At 34.1% G+C, this 20,142-nt stretch overlaps 1 protein-coding gene across 3 annotated transcripts in view; it reads left to right on the forward strand.

Moving 5' to 3' along the window:
* Positions 1–13,006, forward strand: part of LOC127844118 (NLR family CARD domain-containing protein 4-like) — a 16,674-nt gene extending 3,668 nt beyond the window's left edge. Inside the window, exons 3-5 of one of the 3 annotated variants that reach the window (XR_008032571.1) lie at positions 3,061–4,755; positions 6,136–8,242; positions 10,664–13,006. Coding sequence is in view for 1 of the 3 variants with exons in the window: in XM_052374128.1 (XP_052230088.1) it covers positions 3,061–4,755; positions 11,030–11,115 (1,781 nt within the window). In the remaining 2 variants the exon portion in view is untranslated. The remainder of the gene's footprint in view (positions 1–3,060; positions 4,756–6,135; positions 8,243–10,663) is intronic. The other 2 variants (XR_008032572.1, XM_052374128.1) reach the window with 2 other exon arrangements.
* Positions 13,007–20,142: the final 7,136 nt, after the last annotated feature.

Raw genomic sequence — 20,142 nt, forward strand, 5'->3', positions numbered from 1 at the left:
GCCCAAAACTTCGCCAAAAATCTGCCTTCCGGGACGCTGCACGTTATGGGATTGTTTTTTCCTTTTTGTTTTTGGCAGTTTCAAGAAACTTTTCGAGATATAATATGATAAAGTTAATGCTTGAATGGAATAGTTTTAACACAAATATAATCTTGCTATAATATAGTTCACTGATGGGTGTATTCATTTGTAAGTTATTGTTGTATACAAATTCTAAGTCGGGTATCCTTTATAGGTTGCAAGAGATTAATGGTTAAGGGAAGTTTGTTTTGAAAATTATTTGTCCAAACAAACATTTAGTTAAAATTAAATAAGCTAATTGGGTCTTAGTATAAAACATAGTTAAAGTGATATAATGGGCATCTAACAGCATATAGGTGTCTATCGCAACCGTTGTTCATTTTTGGTGTTTTCACTTAATAAACACTTATATTTGTTAATGCAGCATCGACATACTAAAACAATGATCCATTTGAATATCAACTGGTTGAGTCATGTAAAATATCGAAAATAATATATATTTTTTATAAACAACTGGTAGCAAGATGAGTTGTAGATAATTGGTCAGTTACCACATTTTAACTAATTCTTTTGACCTGTTAATTCTTTTCAGCTCAATTCAACAGTGAAAATGCCCATAATATCACTTTAAAGACAATCTTTTAAAAATGAACATCAACAAGCGTACAAAAGTGTGACTAAATTTTAGCTTACCATGTATAATATTTAACAACCATACTTTAAAAACGCTTGTGAACACTCATAATAGAGATCACATTTATTTTCATTAATTTTTAAACCTGGTAATTACATTGTGTCCCAAAGTATTAAATCTCGATTTATTTTAATCATGTTAATTCTGGGTCATATGGTGCCAAACAATACTTTATAAGTTAATATAAAAAATCTACATGCCACATTTATTTCGTAATCTAGATAACTGGTTTTGATAAAATATGTCAAAGTTTTATCCGGGACAGGTTTCAAACTTGGTCACCTCGGGTCAATAACTCAGTCATTAGGTCATAATAATGAAAACATTTTTTTGTATTACTCTAGAGGCCGTATTGATTTTCCAGTCTTCTCAAAATTTAGTCAGAAAACATGTCCCAAGTAAACCTGTTCCGAATACCAAATTCGGTCATGTGAAATACAAAATATAAAATTGCGTAATTTTGTAAAATTAATGAAAATGCTGTTGATCAATCTACAGAGAACATTTTTGGGGGCTAAATATGAACTGGATCATGTGGTGGCCAAAAATAAGTCAATTGGTCAAATATAAGAAAGAACGTTGTGAAGACTCTATAGGCCAGATCTGTTGCCAAATCTTCATATTTTGTTTTAAGTATACATAACTATAAGTGTATATCGGTCGATTACGAAACTGAGTCACATGGTATTAAACAAGTGCCATTGATGCAAATGAAATACACGTTTGCTTGTAGTACTCTAGAGGCCACTTATAATTGAATAATTATAAAAGGGTCCTCAACACTTCCCGAAAAGCTGATCAAAACATTTCCGTTCTATTGGGCTCAAGTAAGCAACTTGGCGCCTTTGCTATGTCAATGTTATTGTAAATACAAAAGTAAAATAATTTAATATATTTACTTTTTGTTTCATTGTATTATCTAACGTAGACGACCAGAAAGAAACTTTGTTTTAAAGAATCAGTCCATTTTCTATTATTTCATACAACACTAGCCCACATGGCATTAAAATATATAAGACTACAGAGAGTAATATTAACTGCAATGACAATTATACGTTTTACCATCCAGTTTTAGAATACAGTGTATGTCTTTTTTATATTAGAAATCAAACATTTGTTTTATGTTTACTTTTGGGTCATCGGTCTTTGTTTGTCATGCGCTATCAATAATACTAGTATAAACATTATACGGTCCACATTCATCGCCCAATCCCAAAACAAGTTCAAATTGTGCCACTTGGGGTCAAACACTTGGTCATTTGATGAATTTAGCATATACGAATATGAACACTCTAGTAGTTACATCTTTGTGCAAGAATATTATGAAATATTCCCAGAACATTTATCCAATTATACATCCGCCGAGTTTAGAATATGTTCCGGTGCGTTGAAAATTATGGCAACGAAAGGGGGCAGTTTTCCTAATGTGGTCCTATAGAAACCTTCTGAACACGCTAGAGGTCACATTTTGTGCCCAAACATTGTGCAACTTGCTCGGAACATGTTTGTGCTAATACTATATTAGTCTTGTTTAAACATGTTTAAACAAGTTCACGGTCTTTGAAAGAAAGTCTGTCAGGGTGTGTGGCAGTTTTATTTAATTGTAGGTATATTAAAACTGTGTGAGTACTCTAGCAGTCACATTTATTGCACAATCATTCTCAATATTTCTCATCTCATTGGTAGAAATTATAAAAGTTAGGTTACACGGTTAAAATAAGGGAACAATTGTGAAAACTCTAGATGCCACATGTATCGACCAATCTTAATGACTATCGGTCAGAACAATTATTGTCCAATGATATGTCGACTCAATTCAAAACTTGGTAATGTGATGCAAAAACTATGTCTCATTTAACCAAATCTTTTCACCACTCTACGCAACATGTATTGCCTTGCGTTTATCAAAACTGGTCAGAATATTTGATTTTATTATTTAGCGGTCGCTATCAAAACTATGTCATACGGGATCAAAACTAAGTCACTTGACCAAATTATGAACACAACTACTGAACATTCTGGAGGTCATGTTTATTGCACATAATTTCATTACGTGTTGAGAACATTTATCCGAATGATATCTTAGCAAACAAGATCAAGTGGGGTCACACATTCAGTAACAAGTAAAGAAAAACGGATGTAATACTCTAGATGTAATATTCATGTCCCAGTCTTCATGAAAATTGGTAAGAATATTTTCCCCAGTGAAAAGGCCAACTGGTTTCTAATCTTCGTCACGTGAGAACAAACCTACTACTACTACTACTTCTACTACTACTACTACTACTACTACTACTACTACTACTACTACTACTTATAATGAATAATTAACGTACTGATTTCAGAACTGATCGAACGTACAAAGAAGCTTTACAGGGACACATTAAATCAGCTTACCATATCGCCATTGAATGACTACAAACATGAACAATTAACAGATGTCTATATGCCGCTTAGAATTGTTCGAATGGTCGAGGACAAAGGTGTGTATAAGAAAACAGACACACAGGTTACACAGTACAAGGATATGTTTTTAACAGATAACACAGTTAACCCAAGAATATTTCTTCAAGGTGAGGCAGGGTCTGGAAAAACAACATTCTTATCAAAGTTGGCACTAGACTGGTGTGGAGAAGTGCATGTTTCTAGTTCATTTGATGACAGTTCACCTTTATTTAGTGATGTCGACGTTATTCAAGGATTTGTGTTCGTTTTCCATATTAAATTGAGGAATTCGGTAAAACAATTCGACGTATATACTATGATAACAGAACAAATAATGGACTCGATCTACTCCCATGAAGACCGTGAGAAGGCGTACAGACTTTTGAATGAGATAATGAAATGTGAACAATGCTTGGTTCTACTTGATGGTCTAGATGAGTGGGCCGGACCTGGAGATCATCACAACCTACCGACATTGGTAGTAGATCACGGCAAATGTGTGATGTTATTTTCAACACGACCTTGGAAATTGGCTGTAGTTAAAATTACGCATTCGGACAGATACACATCCTTGCAACTGGAAGGAATAGACGAGCCGTTAGAGCTTAGCAGAATAATCCTGAGCCGCTTGATGAATAAGGAATATTGTGAATTAGATTTCTCAGCATTTGAGCATTACATAGCGAAACAAGAGCTGGAACATTTACTGTCATCTCCAATTATGCTCTCTGTAATTGTTTGTTCATATGCAGAGGGAACAGAACTCAAAGGTTCTAAGTGTATAATAAACACCCTCTTACTGGAAAGTCTTTTTAAAAAAGCGAACAGTGAAATGTGTACATTTGAACAGCCCGCCTTTCTGTGCTTCACAGGGACTCAATACATAAAGCCCAATATGGAACCCCTAAATCGCCTTGCCGAATTAGCGTTTCACTTGTTGTTTGTAAATGTAAAGGAAAACTCACTAGTGTTTAGTGATACGGAATTAAGGAAATTTAAGTTAGATGAAAGAAAGCAAAAGGAATTTGCATTAAAATCCGGAATTTTGTCATCAGTACGAAACGCTTCAACACTGCGATCGGCATCTTCATTTTCGTTTATCCACTTGAGCATGCAGGAATTCCTCGCTGCTTATCATATTGCCCGCAATACTCATCTTATTGATGACGTTATTTCTGTGTATCTTGACCATCATAAGGATGCATATCGCGACATATCACAGGTGTTTATATTCCTGTGTGGACTGGATAAATCGAGTGCGGAAACGCTATCAAGCATGATGGATCAATACCATGCTATGATAAATAGCAGATTCGACGACTGGTTGCAAACAACCAATTTGGCAGGACACAGAGAAGCTGTTGCAAACGGACAAAACGAAATTTGCCTTAGACTAAGTCACTTCGACTTCGATAAGCACAACATCATAGACCTACATAGGATTTGGACAAATAACGCAGCAAATGCCCTTTCCTTGATAGTTTCCATCGGCAAGGTACCCTTTGAAAACAGACAAATGCCAACTGAACTGGACCTGTCATTGTGTCGCAAGCTGAAAAAGTTAGAACTACTTGGAGACGGCATATTGTTAGAAGGTAAACAAACCATAAAGTTAATTGTTTGTAAAGTGCATTCGGTTTCTATAATTAACAAGGTACATACATGCAATATTTTTTATTTGTTCACATAAACTTTATCATGATTAAACTACATTAGCGAATTATAAATTGTGCCAGGCAGTAAACAGACAAAAAAATATTAATAACGTGAATTTTGTATTATTTCAAGTAATAGTAAAGAAACAATATTTCTATACATTCATCTGAGAGTGCCGTAAATCATCTTAATGGCGCTATCAGAAAAACAACACGAATTAGTCTAATATAATTATTGTTTTGTTTTTTTTATTTTGAAGGGTGTGGTGTTTTATGGGCAATTTAGTGAAATAACCAAATATATTAAATAATGAAAAAAAAAATTAAGCATTACTATAATATTACTCCAATATAGCAATAATTTATAAAGTACCGGTAAACGGCATTTTCCCAACGATGAAAACATTACACAATTCTAAATTTTCGTTCGAAACAAAATCCAAAAACACAGAAAAGTTGTAACAATTTCGAAGATCGCATTATCGTTTAGTGAACAATCAAAATTGATTAATTGTGTGTAAACACGAGGACCTAGAAAAAATAATTCCGATTAAAATAAAACAGATATATCAATAAGGTCATTTTCGTATTTTGTTCTATTTGCAACTACGACAAAGTTTTTCTGTTTTCATGTTTAACTAAAACGAATGCGTTTCTGTAAAACAATTGTAGCAATAATAAGAACTACAAAAACAACTAAACAAGGATATCAGCAGAAATGATGCATTTCGTTGTCAAAATATGCCTTTAACAAAACTTACACTGTTTATCATCGCCAACCTGATTCAGTCTTAAACGATGCACTAGAAGTCATTTGCCAGGATTTCAGTTTATTGAACAGTTACGTGATGATAACGTGATTTTATCACATGATATACCCCTTTTCCCATATGATACAACCATAACATATTTTTTTATTATATACCTGTTTAATGCTTTTAACAAAATACAGGTTGTATCAATCGTTGAAATAAAAAATCTCGTATTACGCTACTCGCTGTTTCCGATTCCGTATTACCATACTAGCCGGACTACTTTCTTCGATTCATTTAATGACGTCACAGTACGCGCACCGAAATTAGGAAACCCACATATTACGCAATATATTACGTAGTACATCGTGTGACGTCATTTCTGTGATAAAATACGATAGTTTTATTTAAACTCTCTGGAGTTTAAAGACATGTCTGCAGTGGTGTTTTTTATCAGTAAACTATTTGTTTGTAACGAACGAATGCAGAACGTTTTTTCGGAGTGTGTTTATCATGCATACATATAAATTTCGATAGGAATACAATAAGATAGTGTGGTTTAAAATAGGTTTCGATAAAGGAATGGAAGAATAGAAGTGGAAGTGCATATCATTTCAACGCTTATGTTATAAACATCGGATCAAAGTTGTCAACTTACCGGCAATTGTTAAAAACATTGGATTAACGATGTCATTAAGGTAAGCGTGTCGGAATCCTGTGTTTCCCCGGTTCAAATGTTTACACGGTAATTTACATAAACTGTATACATACGCGTCTTAAATAAACTATGGCGTACCGTTTAAGTCATTGTTTTGTCAGTTTTTTTAAAGCAAAAATACAATTGTTAACTGTTTTCGTTAGTTGTGTATATAATAAAAGTGGCTCGTGTTATTTCGCATCACATTCGAGGCTCCACCTCTCGTGTGATACGTCATCACACAAGCCACTCGACTGAATACAAACTCTTGGAACAATTGACTAGCGTTATATTCCGTATATATTACACATGTGTAATACATAGAGGATATTTGTTGGATTCGGTGGATTATCGATTTTAATTCACGAGTGATAATAGAAAATAATATTTTCACGAGTGGCGCAGCCACGAGTGAAAATATACATTTTATATGCTCACGAGTGAATTAAAATCGATAATCCACCGAACCCAACAAATTTTCTTTTTATTTTATGCTTTATTTCACAGTTTATATACATTGTTAAAGAGTTTAACTAAAGAATTACGTTGGGAAAATGACGTCATTTCGTCCAAAAAATGACGTCATTTAACATAAACAGTGAAAATTATCGATAATTTTCACTGATAATTTTCATTGTTTGAAACAGTGAAATTATCAGTTTTAATTCACTGATATTTCTCTATAAACCACCGGAAAGTATAAAATAAAACATTTTTAAACGTTTTTATTGGCTTAATTTTCGTTTATTGACCAATCGCAGTGTTTAATTTTGCTGAAATGACGTTGCAACGTCAAATGACGTCACGAATTGTAAACAACATTCGGGATTTATCATTATGTTTGCGCGAATATTTATTAAATTTGCTCATTTAAAAGCATGTGATAAAAAAGATCTGACACTCGTTGTCATATCATACCATATTTTATTAAACTCGTCCAGGAAATTCGTTAGTAAGCTCGCCAAAGACTCGCTCGTTTAATAAAATATGGTATGATATGAAAACTCGTACCAGATCCTATATTTATCAAACGAGGTCATAAAAATCATTAGTCAGAGTCTTTGTCTATTGAACAATTACCTTATGGTAACGTAATGATATCAGAGAATGCCCTATATGTCATTAGTCAGATTTTATGAACTGTTACGTGAAGATAAATGTTATAATAAAGTGATGATATCAAATGAGGCCATTGAAGTCTATAGTCAGGATCTTAGTTTACTGAACCTTTTTTCATCACAATATGAAGTGTGTCAGTTCCAAATGATCGCTGAACCTGAACATTTTATTACAAGAGGCGGGTGAAAGAATACGTAAATGGTGTTTTACATTTAAGCACAAGCCATTAATAACATCCACATTTACTTTTTGGACGATTGTAAGACGCAAAAGTTTTATGTGTTTTCGAGCTCACTGTACCCAATTGAGTAGGATCCGGTACTTTCCTCTGAAACAATAGACCCCATTTCTATGTTATTTTATGTTAATTATCGGGCCTCATTTGTATAGACCTTTACATTTGTCAAGTTATGTAAGTTTTCAGATTTTTCAGTTTGATGGTTATAATAGGGGTTTTAAGCAAGTTTTTGTTAACCACATTATTCAGTGTGGTAGAAGATACATTTTAAGTCAAAACACGTTTAAATACGTTAAGTTTTAAGAAACTTCGATCTTTCGATTTTTGTAAATTGTTATGTTTTTCTGCAAAGTTTGACTAACGGGCCTCAGTAAATTACGCTTTTAGTCGTACGATATCGGGTGATGTGTACATGATCGATTTATGTCTAATTTTAATGGTCAGTTGAAGAAAAGTTGTTCAGTTTGAGTTCATGGAGAGCATGTTCCTCGATTTTTCGGTAAACGATGCTGGGCGGTAACACGTATAAATCGACAGACTTTTTGACATACACGGACAGTTACAGCTTTGAGACTAGAGCACTAGCTGGGACGTAAGTGTCCATAACATACGGCATTTTGGGTAAGTTATTTAATTTTCAATTACATTTTTAGCTCATCTATTTTTTGAAAAAAAAATTATGAGCTATTGTCATCACCTTGGCGTCGGCGTCGGCGTTGGCGTCGACGTCCGGTTAAGTTTTGCGTTTAGGTCCACTTTTCTCAGTGAGGGGACTGGGCAGGCAAAGTTAAATAACTCTGGCGTGCATTTGACAGAATTATGTGCCCTTTTTATACTTAGAAAATTGAAAAATTTGGTTAAGTTTTGCGTTTAGGTCCACTTTTCTCAGAAAGTATCAATGCTATGGCATTCAAACTTGGTACACTTACTTACTATCATGAGGGGACTGGTTAGGCAAAGTAAGATAACACTGGCGTGCATTTTGACAGAATTATGTGCCCTTTTTATACTTAGAAAATTGAAAATTTGGTTAAGTTTTGTGTTTAGGTCCACTTTATTCCTACAGTATCAAAGCTATTGCTTTCATACTTGCAACACTTATTAACTATCATAAGGGGACTGTGCAGGCAAAGTAATGTAACTCTTACTGGCATTTTGACCGAATTATGAGCCCTTTTTATACTTAGAAAATTGAAAATTTGGTTAAGTTTTGTGTTTGGGTCCACTTTACCCCTAAAGTATCATAGATATTGCTTTCATACTTGGAACACTCGCAAACTATCATAAGGGTACAGTAAAATGACAAGTTGCATAACTCTGGTTGTCATTTTTACGGGATTATGGCCCTTTTTTGACTTAGTAACTTTGAATATATGGTTAAATTTTGTGTTTCGATCCACTTTACTTCTTATGTATCAAGGCTATTGCTTTCAAACTTCAAATACTTTCATGCTATCATGAGGTAACTGTATCTGGCAAGTTGAATTTTACCTTGACCTTTGAATGACCTTGACCTTCAAGGTCAAATTATTAAATTAAAAAAAAATTATTATTAAATTTTTTAAATTGCCATAACTTCTTTATTTATGATTAGATTTGATTGATACTTTGACAAAACTACTCTTACCTGACATACCACAATAGACTCCACCCAAACCATCCCCTGTGCCCTCCCCCCCCTCCCCTCCCTCCCCCCCCTATTTTTTTTTTTAAGATCATCTCACAAATGACCACCACACCCTCACACTATACCCCCACCCCCACCCCACCACCCCCCCCCCCAAATTTGTTTTTTGAAACGGTTAAAAAACACAAATATTTATTTTTATTATTTTATGTTTGAAATACCGTCCAACCATCGCACCCAAGAATCCCCCCACACCCCCTCCCCCGACCCGAATCCCCCCCCCCTAATTTTTTTTATTTTTTTTTAAGATCATCTCACAAATTACCACCACACCCTCACACTTTACCCCCCCCCCCCCCACCCCACCCCCCCCCAATTTTTTTTTAAACGGTTTAAAAACACAAATATTTATTTTTATTATTTTATGTTTGAAATACCGTCCAACCATCGCACCCAAGAATCCCCCACACTCCCCGCCACCACCCACCCCCCCCCCCCCCCCGCCACCCCCCCCCCCGATTTTTTTTCCGCATTTTTGGAAGATAATGTAATAAATTCCACACCCCACACTATACACCCCTCTTCACACCGCCCCTCCCTCCTTTGTGATTGAAAATGAGAGTCCCTTCACCTCTAAAAAGAAAATAGATGAGCGGTCTGCACCCGCAAGGCGGTGCTCTTGTTGATACTTGTTTTTGCTAGATGAAATAAAGTGTTGTTTTATTTAAATATTGCAATTTATTCGTATAGGAATAAAGTAGATTGTTGTTTGCATTTTTACGAGTAAACGCCGAAGTTTAATTTAAATATAACAATTTATTCTCATAGGAATAAAGTAGATTGTTGTCTGCATTTTTACATGTAAACGCCGAAGTTTATTTTAAATATAACAATTTATTCTTATAGGAATAAAGTAAATTGTTGTTTGCATCTTTACAAGTAAACGGAGAAGTCGTTTTCCAATTTTTAAATTTTTGTCAATAGCGGAAACTTGCATTACCTGTGTAGTTGTTTGCTTGTTTACATAATCCTAGGTACGCGAGGAATGTATAATAATGACTTTGTTTACGTCTTTATATCATTTATTGTGTGTAAACGCTTTATGCATCAATTGATTAAACAAACCATTAGAGTTTGATTTAATTCAATATTACACATTAACGGTGGAGTATCATATTTAACATTTAGATGTTAGTTGGTGAATTGAGTATTATGTGTACACAATTTTGGCACACCGTGCATTTAATATATGTATTAAAGCGAGTAGCAATATTTTATAAGAAACTTGTGCATTTATGGACGTTAACAAGTTTGTGATACATTGTATGACATTGTACTAGTCTATATATATTTATATGGTATGACTGTAAGACAGTCGTTAATGGCAAAGTGTTTACTATTGTCATTTATTTTAGCCGTTTCAATGTAGGTAGTCGTTTGGCATGGTAGACGATAGGTCGTCAACGCACCGTTAGCGTCACGCCAGTGCTACATGAGCATCCACAAGTCTACAGGCCGTCATACTCGTTGACATTACCTACGACACCTCGTTATAAGACGGAAATACAGGGAACCGTTCGCACCGGTATACGACCGGTCACGTAAACGTCATCAGTACGTTCTACTTCCGGGCAAAGTCTTCTCAGCGTTTGACAACGTTCTACTTCCGGGCTCGAAACAGCTCTGGTATCTACAGTCTACACCCGGGCTTGATACAGCTCGGATATCTACAGTCTACTTCTGGGCTTATATAGCTCAGGTTATCTGCACTCTACTTTCAGGCTTGGTACAGCTCGAAGTTTGCTACTTCGCAGAACACTACAACCGGTATTCAGTTCCGGATCTGGTCATTGACGGCTGTCCATAGGTTCAGGTCGTGACAATCGATATCACTCCACCATTACATCTACCGTCTACAGTTTGACTACGTTAACTGGCCATTAAGGTTCATGTAGAGGCTTCAATTTGAAAAATGTGGGACCCCTAGCATTGAACTCAAATTTGACTAAAGGAAGAGTGCCACATTGAAAATGTATACATATATGCTTTAAAGGATGTTTTTCCTTCGAACTGCTACCAATTTTGTACATCAACGTATCATAACATCCACAAAATCAATCAAAATACAAAGCGATTTTAACAATAAAATATACATTATTGTCAAAAATCTGAATCATGTTTATTCCACGTATTTCGGCGGAAAATTATATAACTAGTGATTAATATCGACATTGACGAGGGCAAGTTACGCTTAAATAGTAAAATAAGTTAACATATCTAGAAATATCAAAACTCGAACACATGTCATTTCATCACCATGGGGGCAGCCATTTTTAAATTAATAAAATAGAAAGAAACATGCTAAAAACTCACTCATCGCCTAAATGACATTCCAAACGGTTGACGATGACATATGCATTGGATTGTACTCTTTCCGTTGATGTTTGCAAACTGCACGATCAGACCTCATAAACACTCAAAAGAATAACTATGTAAGAAGCATTTCACCAATGTTTACAATCGTTGTCGAATCACATTAATTATATTATTGCGCATAAAATAGCACGCTTACAGACTGGCAGAAAGATCGATTCGTAACTCCGTTCAATTCATCACGGTATACTATTATAATGATAATATATAATAATACATCTCTTTAACAATCTAAAAGTAGAAATAATTCTTTTAAACGGAGTTTTTAATAACGAAAGTGAAAACAACGGAAGTTGGATGGATATTCTGTGAGATGCACTTCGGCTCCAGAAAAACAATACAAATAAACTAAAAAAGACAAGTGGGGGACAATTTTCAGCTGGAAAATATTTGAAATAGGGTAAGTAATGATATCTCTACGTGGTCATTTCTGTTATTTAGTGCGATCTCTTGCTGATTAATGTTAATAGTTGTTTTACTAGTTGCCACCCAACTGTCAAAATAAGAAATGTGTTTTCTCAGGTATGTGTATACACATACCCGGTTTTCTCACCACTGCACGTGGTTTCGACCGATTTGTTTTGCACGTTTTTCTACGGAGCACAGCGATGGCCACGCTCTCAAAATGGGTAGAAGGAATCGAAATATAAAATCAATCGGTTTGCCAATTTCTTTATATTCCTTTACAATTTTATATGTCGTCTGCAATCTATTTCAATTTGAGATGGTTTAAAATTTGCAATTTGGTTGAGAGGTAAATAACAAAATTGTTAAGCCTTTGAAATAGAATTGTGACTCTTATTGTCCACCATACCTGGATTTTTAAAAAGTAGTTACGTTTTAGTTATTTTTAGAACTTTGTTTAGGAAATTTATCCAAAAAAGGCAGTTGAATAAAAACTCATTTGTTGTTTTATGACAATAATTTTCTGTGAAATGTTGCTAACTTGACCTTGTATATGTATATAGCTTTGTATTTATTCAACTTAAGGTAGTGCATATCCTTCCTAACTTTAGATTGAGATTTTGTAAATTAGTGTAAAAATGTATTGGTTTTAAACCAAAATATGAATAAAGGACACATTTATTGAATGTCAAAAATGTGTTAATGTTATTCTATCCGTCTTAAGCTTTAAAATGATATATAGTTTGACCATATTGTACCACATTGAATGAAGAAAAACCAAAGCGAAGTTTTAATGAATTTTATCCCCCCCCCCCCCCCCCCATGAACCTTAACTTTGATAGTTTTTTGTATTTCTTTTGATATTTATATCATATTGTAAAAAGTTTATTTTAATATTGTAAATAAATTGATTTATTGTTCATGTGTATTTGTATCTGGTGCTGGAGGGGTTATTGCGCTGCGTTATCACAGCTTCTGCAATCCTGACAGTTACATCCTCAAAAGCGCAAAGTAAATAAGCAATTGTTTTATCAATACAATTTTAACAGCAAGTACGTATATTCTTTCTCGTATCAATAATACATATTAATAATGTTATGTAAATGGGCATGCTATCGTTATAAAGCCCGAAGGTATCGTACCATATGTTATTTGTATTAAAGTTAACGTATTATAGTAATGTTTCGAAAGTGAGTGATATACTTTGATCAATCGTCCCATAGTATTAACCTCATTTTAAAAGCTTTAGATATAGTTCTATAGATCACTTATAAGATTGTGAATTAGAATTGTTTACAGTTTGCGCATTATGACTCTGCTTCTTATACATCAATATGTATACGTACATACACTCGTCCAAATACCGTCAAACACAGCCGTTTGGACCTGAATCGAAGTAAAGGCAATACGTTAAACACTTGAAAATAACTATTTTACGAAGCATAAATGCTTGTGAAATAAAAAAACATACTTCATGTACAATAATACAAAATATTACACGCTACTTTTCGGTTCATTGTTATGTTTTTTTCATTGACAAGCTGCGATGAAGTATTTAATTGAGTTTGAATAAGATTCATTAAAAAGAGTTTCTTTTTATAAGGAATAGGAAAATGGTACTTTGCGCAAAAAGTTTTCTTACATAAAATAGTGCCCGTTATACTAAATTTGATTGTATGTTTTCGTATGAAATATATTTTTTTTTAAACACAAATTGATAATGGAGTTGGAAGAATGAGGTAAGCCTTAATTAACCTATCCATGTGCTTGATTTTATACGCAACAACTTCTTGATAAAAGCTAATAAAAATAAAACAATATAGTAGATACGGTCGCTGCATACGGATTGAACAATAATTTGTGTATATACCTATGGTGAGTGCATTATAATGATCGTAAAATGCCAGATAATTTGTTACGATTTCCATTGAACATAAAACAGATATGTTTAATATAAAATCAATTTAAACAGTTTAGGAGTGATTCAAACTTAAAAAATAGCTCAAAGATTAGATTAGTAAAATTACATATTGATAATATCTATAAAATACTTTGCAAATATCTATAAATAATAAACCATATATATTATATTTTTCTTCATTTCGAAAAATTCTTTCATATAATTGGTGTTTTGTATTTCTTTATTATTCAGTTTAAGTAGGGGATGTTTGCATGGTGTATATTTTTATATTAATTTTAATAAAGGAAAGCGTATTTTTTCATTTATTATTGCTGACTGGGTTAGAAGTATATATATATGCATCGTAATACTCAATCAGGATTGTTTTGCTCATACTGATGCTGCCGAACGCGCTTTCAGTTAAGGCCACATTTAACATAATTTGTACGCAAAATAAAAAGTAATCACTCTTAAAGTTCCATATCTCTAGCGTCTGTACAATTCAAGTTACAAACGTTTAGTTCATTTGTTCGCTCACCTGAGTTCTAAGTGCTCAAGATGAGCAATAATGTTCATCCTATTTCCGGCAAGTGCGGGGTAAGTGGCCCTCTGACGTCTGTCGTCGTTTCATCAAAAAACTTCAATCGCTGTCATCTTCTAAATCACTGAGTAGATGATCACGCAATTTCACAAGACTAATCATTGGCAAAGCTGTTCAAAAAGATCCATTTAGCTGCATATGTAAGCAATCATAGCTAAAATAGATTTTAAAAGTTGAAGCCTCCAAAACTCTTCTGAAACCGCAACCAAAGTTCACAAATAATTATTGATATATAGCTATATATCGTTAATTACTTTCAAATCCTCTTTTCTGAAACCACCATAATCAGAGGTTTACTATTTGGTTTGTATCATCATCGAATGCAGAGGGGGTAATCACGTGACAAACAAGATGGCAAGCAGGTATTTTTCGTCGTTTTATACCCTGTATTACTTGTATTTTTTTATTCTGCTCACTTTCCAGCCATATTAGGAAGAAAGTTACTGGCTTTTATTGCATAGTAATATTCGCTCTATATCTCGAGTAAACTCGTTGCAGAATTTTTTAGCGGGATGACCTAATTAGGGCTCCACTAAGAAAATTTGCGGGGATTAAAGTCGAGATATAAAGCGATTTTAATTACGAAATAAACGCTAATCACATTTTTACTGATATGGCTGGAAAGTGAGCGTCATTAAAAAATAAACAGAAGTAATAAAGGGTATAAAACGGCGGAAAATAACCGTCTCGGTATGGACGTCGCCATCTTGGCTATCACGTGATTACCCCCTCTGAAATGGTCCTCGACTAAATTGGTTTGAAAAATGCCCCTGAAGTCAAAATTGATCACTTCGCAGTGGGCACTATATAAACTTAAAAAATTGAAAATAATTTAATAAATCGTCTCTACAACCTTAAGTTAACCATGTTTAATATTTGTGTGTTTAATAAGTTTGTGATCTTCCACAAAGAGTTTTCAAGCCACGCACATGAGGAAAAATTTTGCCACATCATATGGATCACACGATTTATGTAGACATATCGACCGATGAACGTCTCTGCATGCCCCACTCTCAAACCTCTCCAATAACCGCTCAGACTCAGAGTCTTGATATTCAGACCATAAAGAGCCTCCAACAGACCTGGAGCCGTATTCATCAATAATAAACTCAAACTTGGACTCAAACTCAGACTTTGACTCAGACTTAGACTTACTAAAGACAGACTCAGGATTCGTATTCACGAACGCATTTGGAAATAGACTTCAATAAGATTGTGTTTTTTTAATGACGTCACGACTAAGCGAACTCTCAAGTAGGGAAAACGCGCCAAATAGTGTCAAAAATAGTAGCGGACATGTTTGATATAACTTATTGAATGGAGTGTTTGGCAGTTGAAGACAGCGAAACGAAGCGCCAGCAGGTCCAGATTGGTCCGAGCCAGAGTATGTTTTTAATGCGCTGGTTCGGGACCGCTGGAGCCTTCTATCGGCATGTATTGAAGCATGTCATTAAATGCTTTAAACATTTGACCTAAATGTCTCCAGTAAAAAAAACAAGAATACAATTTAAAAAAAAGGAAAAAAGTAACCCTCAACAGGGCTCGAACACTGACCCCTGGAGTCCTGGAGTAAAAAGTATCCGCCTAAACCACTCGACCACCCATGCTCATGCTTAGAGCGGATGTATTTTTTACCTATATAAGCAATCCTCGTAGTTTCCAAAAATAAAACTACAACAACCGAACTTTCCAAATTATTCGATCTTTTCGCGTCGCACGACGCTTTATTATTTTCAGGGTTTCAAATCGTCAAAAGATGCATATAATGGACATTTAAGAGCATGGTAAATGGTCAATTTTACTATTTCCTCAAAAATATCATAACAAAACCGAAAATTTGCGAATCTGAAACAACTTTTGTTAATTTTGTCAATGTACCAATCTGTCGGTTCTGTCATGCCTGTACGTGACCTTGGTGATGTTGATGACGCTAGTCAAGTTGCCTTTAGCGTTTAGAATGATGTCTACGAAAGATTTGCTAAACGCATGAATACCAGCAAAATTAATCGAATTTTAATACAACTTCAGATTTGTCCATACTCAATCTGATAATGTAAATTATGTTGTTTTATGGACATTATACTAATATAACACAAGTATATTCATGTCTTCAGTTGTATGTGATACTTTGTAAAAATCGAGACTTTTTAACATTATGTGTTTTGTGATGTTGATTGTGTTCCATGCATGAAATTAAGATAACACAATGTGCTTGCATAATGTGTTCCAGAATTTCCCGCGAGAGTTAAAAATTAAATGACAACTATATTTGTTTATGTTACACTCATCTTTAAAATAGAATGTTTCGCAGGAGCCTTTATGTTCCCTTGTATGGATTATTAAAATCAACAAAATGATGTCGATTTCGCTCCTAAATCGTAAAATACTTCAGACTCAGTAATGTAAATCAAGGAACGCGACGCGATGATTCTTGTTACCACAGAGCAAGTGGTACATTACTGATACAATAAAAAGTTAAAATAACAGTCTGTTTATATTCTGTGTAGAAATGTAGATGTGATTGTACATGTTTAATTCATTACTGCCTTTGTTTTAAACATAATAAAAGTGCATTTCAATGCACATGATTCACACTATGTTTAAGAATTTGTCTTCACTTCAATGTCGCGTTGAAAATGGGATAAATTTTGCATGTACGATGTGAATCTAAATTTAATTTAACGGTTCATTTTAAATTCCTGCAACGGTGTTTATCCCATTTTCAACGCGACATTGACGGTATAACACCATATGGAATATACTAACCTGTATTCAACCTTGTGGGATATACCTGTCGCGTGCACGGACTACTTTTTTACTTTACCACTGAATGATTTTTCATAAGAAATAAAGTCGAGAACACTTTAGCTTCAAAAGTATGAGACCTTGAACCTTTAAATCTAGTCATATGACATAATTTTTCGCCATCCGTATAATGAATTAGCTGATTGATGGCGTCATAAAATGACATACTAATTGCGTCATTTTCCCCAATTTTTTTTTGACGCATTATTATAAACGCGACTAATTTCACATGTACTGTATATCCACATAATTGTCAATTTATCACATTTTCCTTATTTCGTGTAATGTGCAATATACTTTTGACATTTAAGAATGTACAACAAGCCATACAAATATCGCACAATTCATAAATAATCTGCAATATATTTCCTTTCCGGTTAAATTCACGTTAGGCATAGAGCTGTGTCAAGTATAAGATGGTAAAAATAGCACCACACTGGAATTCGGAACGTCCCATTTTGTACACGGGTATTATCCACTCATTTATCTGTTGTGTAATAGAATGTTTTCCATTCTTTGTGTATTTATATATTAAATTATTTTGTACAATATGGGCATTTACCATAGAGAAATAAAACATTGTGCAAGTTTAAACATAATTATGTTTGTTTGCAGAAATCTGCAAATGCAACCGAGTTTACCAACGTCTATTATTTGATAAACTGCTCCGGTTCATTTAAACAGCAGTAATGTACATATAGTACATGACGTAGCGTGTGATGAAGAAGAAAGTTTATTGAGTTCGTAAACTCTTTTGAATATAGTGATAGGATGGCATAAGGGTCTTTATTTAACTATGCTAACATAATTATTAAAGACCCTAGATGCAAAATCGTCAATTATTGAGTTAAATGGATTATTAGATGGATTTTAAAGGATAATTAAAGGTAAGAAACTAGTTCGAACGTGTTTTGGTTTTTGTTTGTACTTGTGTCGTTCCCTGTTGTCGGGGAAATGATTTTAACATGGGCGTCATTGATCCATCGGATCACACACGGCATACCCATAACATTTTATAAAAACACGTTCTGCGCATCCTTAAATTCGTCGTCCGAAGTCGGAAAACGTATTGCCCTGTATATTAATTCAAATAAAGTGTCAGTCGCTGCAATTGTCTGTTTACTTGTCGAAATTGTCAATTGTCGTCGATGGTGTACATGTATCATAATGTGGACATCGACATCATTTTGTCAGGAGCAATCGCCGCCATATTGGATTTTGATCATTTTCTTTCGAAAATAAAATGAATTATAGGAAAGTAAAATCTTCTTTTTGCGGTCGTAATGTGTTACAATTCGCAAACTGCGTAAAATTGAATCGAGGCACATGGTGATATTTTTACTTGTTTTACAGTTTGTGTGTGAATTTTTAAAGACTATTTTGCGTACCAGAACAAATACATTTATATCACTACGCATGGTTACATTCGTTAGATTTTAAGCGCTTTTAAGACTGAATTAAAATTATTGTTAAGGTTATTAGATCTATGTATGTTAAATGTCACGTTGAAAAAATAAATCACATGGGATAAAAAGAATACCAGGATTAGCGTTGAATACAGAGAAATTTATGTTGCTCGGCTCGAACACCGAAAGCGCTCGCCAGGCTCGCGCTCCCTGCGTTCTAAGCCTCGCAACATAAACTTCTCTGTATTCAACGCTAACTTAGTATTCTCTATATATTCATACGATACACGCACACTAACTCTGATCCGAATAAAAAGACGAATACTTCGGTTATTGTAGGAAAATATTTAAGAAATATCTTTGTCACAATCGGCTCAGGGCGCTAATTTTTCTTTGCTGCATTTTATGAAATTCGTCTTCAATGTATAATTTTTCTTTCCTATTGTGTGTTATTGTAACATATTTTTATCAATACATTACAATTTAACACATTAAAATTATACTTGATTAAGAAAGATAATTAAAATTACAGTCATATGATTATGAGGTCTCTATTCATGAGAGTACCTGTCTCTATGTGTGTGACTAACAACGAATGTACAACATAATTATTATCAAAAATATATTGGTTTCAATGAGAATTGTATTAAATTATCAACAAAACAATAGTGAGTAATCCTCTCCCCCCTCCCGTCTCACCAATAATTTTGTCAAACACGTAGTCTGGTGCTTTTTTGCTCTTTAAAATAAATCTATTGCAATGCCTCAATCGTGATTTGACGTAAGTTTTTCAATGGGTCAATACTTTTCCATTTAATGAATTAATTCCGATTTAAAATATTCATTATAAAATAGTACATGTATTGATTTGCGCGTCGCGTCTTTATTTAGTTAAAGTGCATGGTCTATTGTAACATGCACGCTTTCCATGCGTGGAAACAGACGACAGCAATATTTCGCGCTCTTATTTAAACACGGGTTTTACATGGTGGACATGTATAGACAATCCCATAAATCGATAACTCCCGAACTACCGCCCCTGAATAATCGCATGCGCCGCCATGACGGTACTGAATAACGATACGGATACCTATATATTTATAAAGGTACCTGAACAATTAAAGGAAGTGAAGCAATTATATTTAATATATATGATGATTTAAATAGTTTATCTTATCGAATTGATCATCGCATAATAGTTCGTATTGTTAAATATATATTTTTATCAGTTATTTGGTGATTAATGGAAACAAGGTTCATCTGCATTTTTAAGAGTAATTAAACTCAGCGTGAATAAGGCCCTGATTGTCATTTAACATGTTATTTGAATGTGACGCATGGTAT

The sequence above is a fragment of the Dreissena polymorpha genome, chromosome 9 (genome assembly GCF_020536995.1).
Source record: "Dreissena polymorpha isolate Duluth1 chromosome 9, UMN_Dpol_1.0, whole genome shotgun sequence".
NCBI classification, from domain to species: domain Eukaryota; kingdom Metazoa; phylum Mollusca; class Bivalvia; order Myida; family Dreissenidae; genus Dreissena; species Dreissena polymorpha.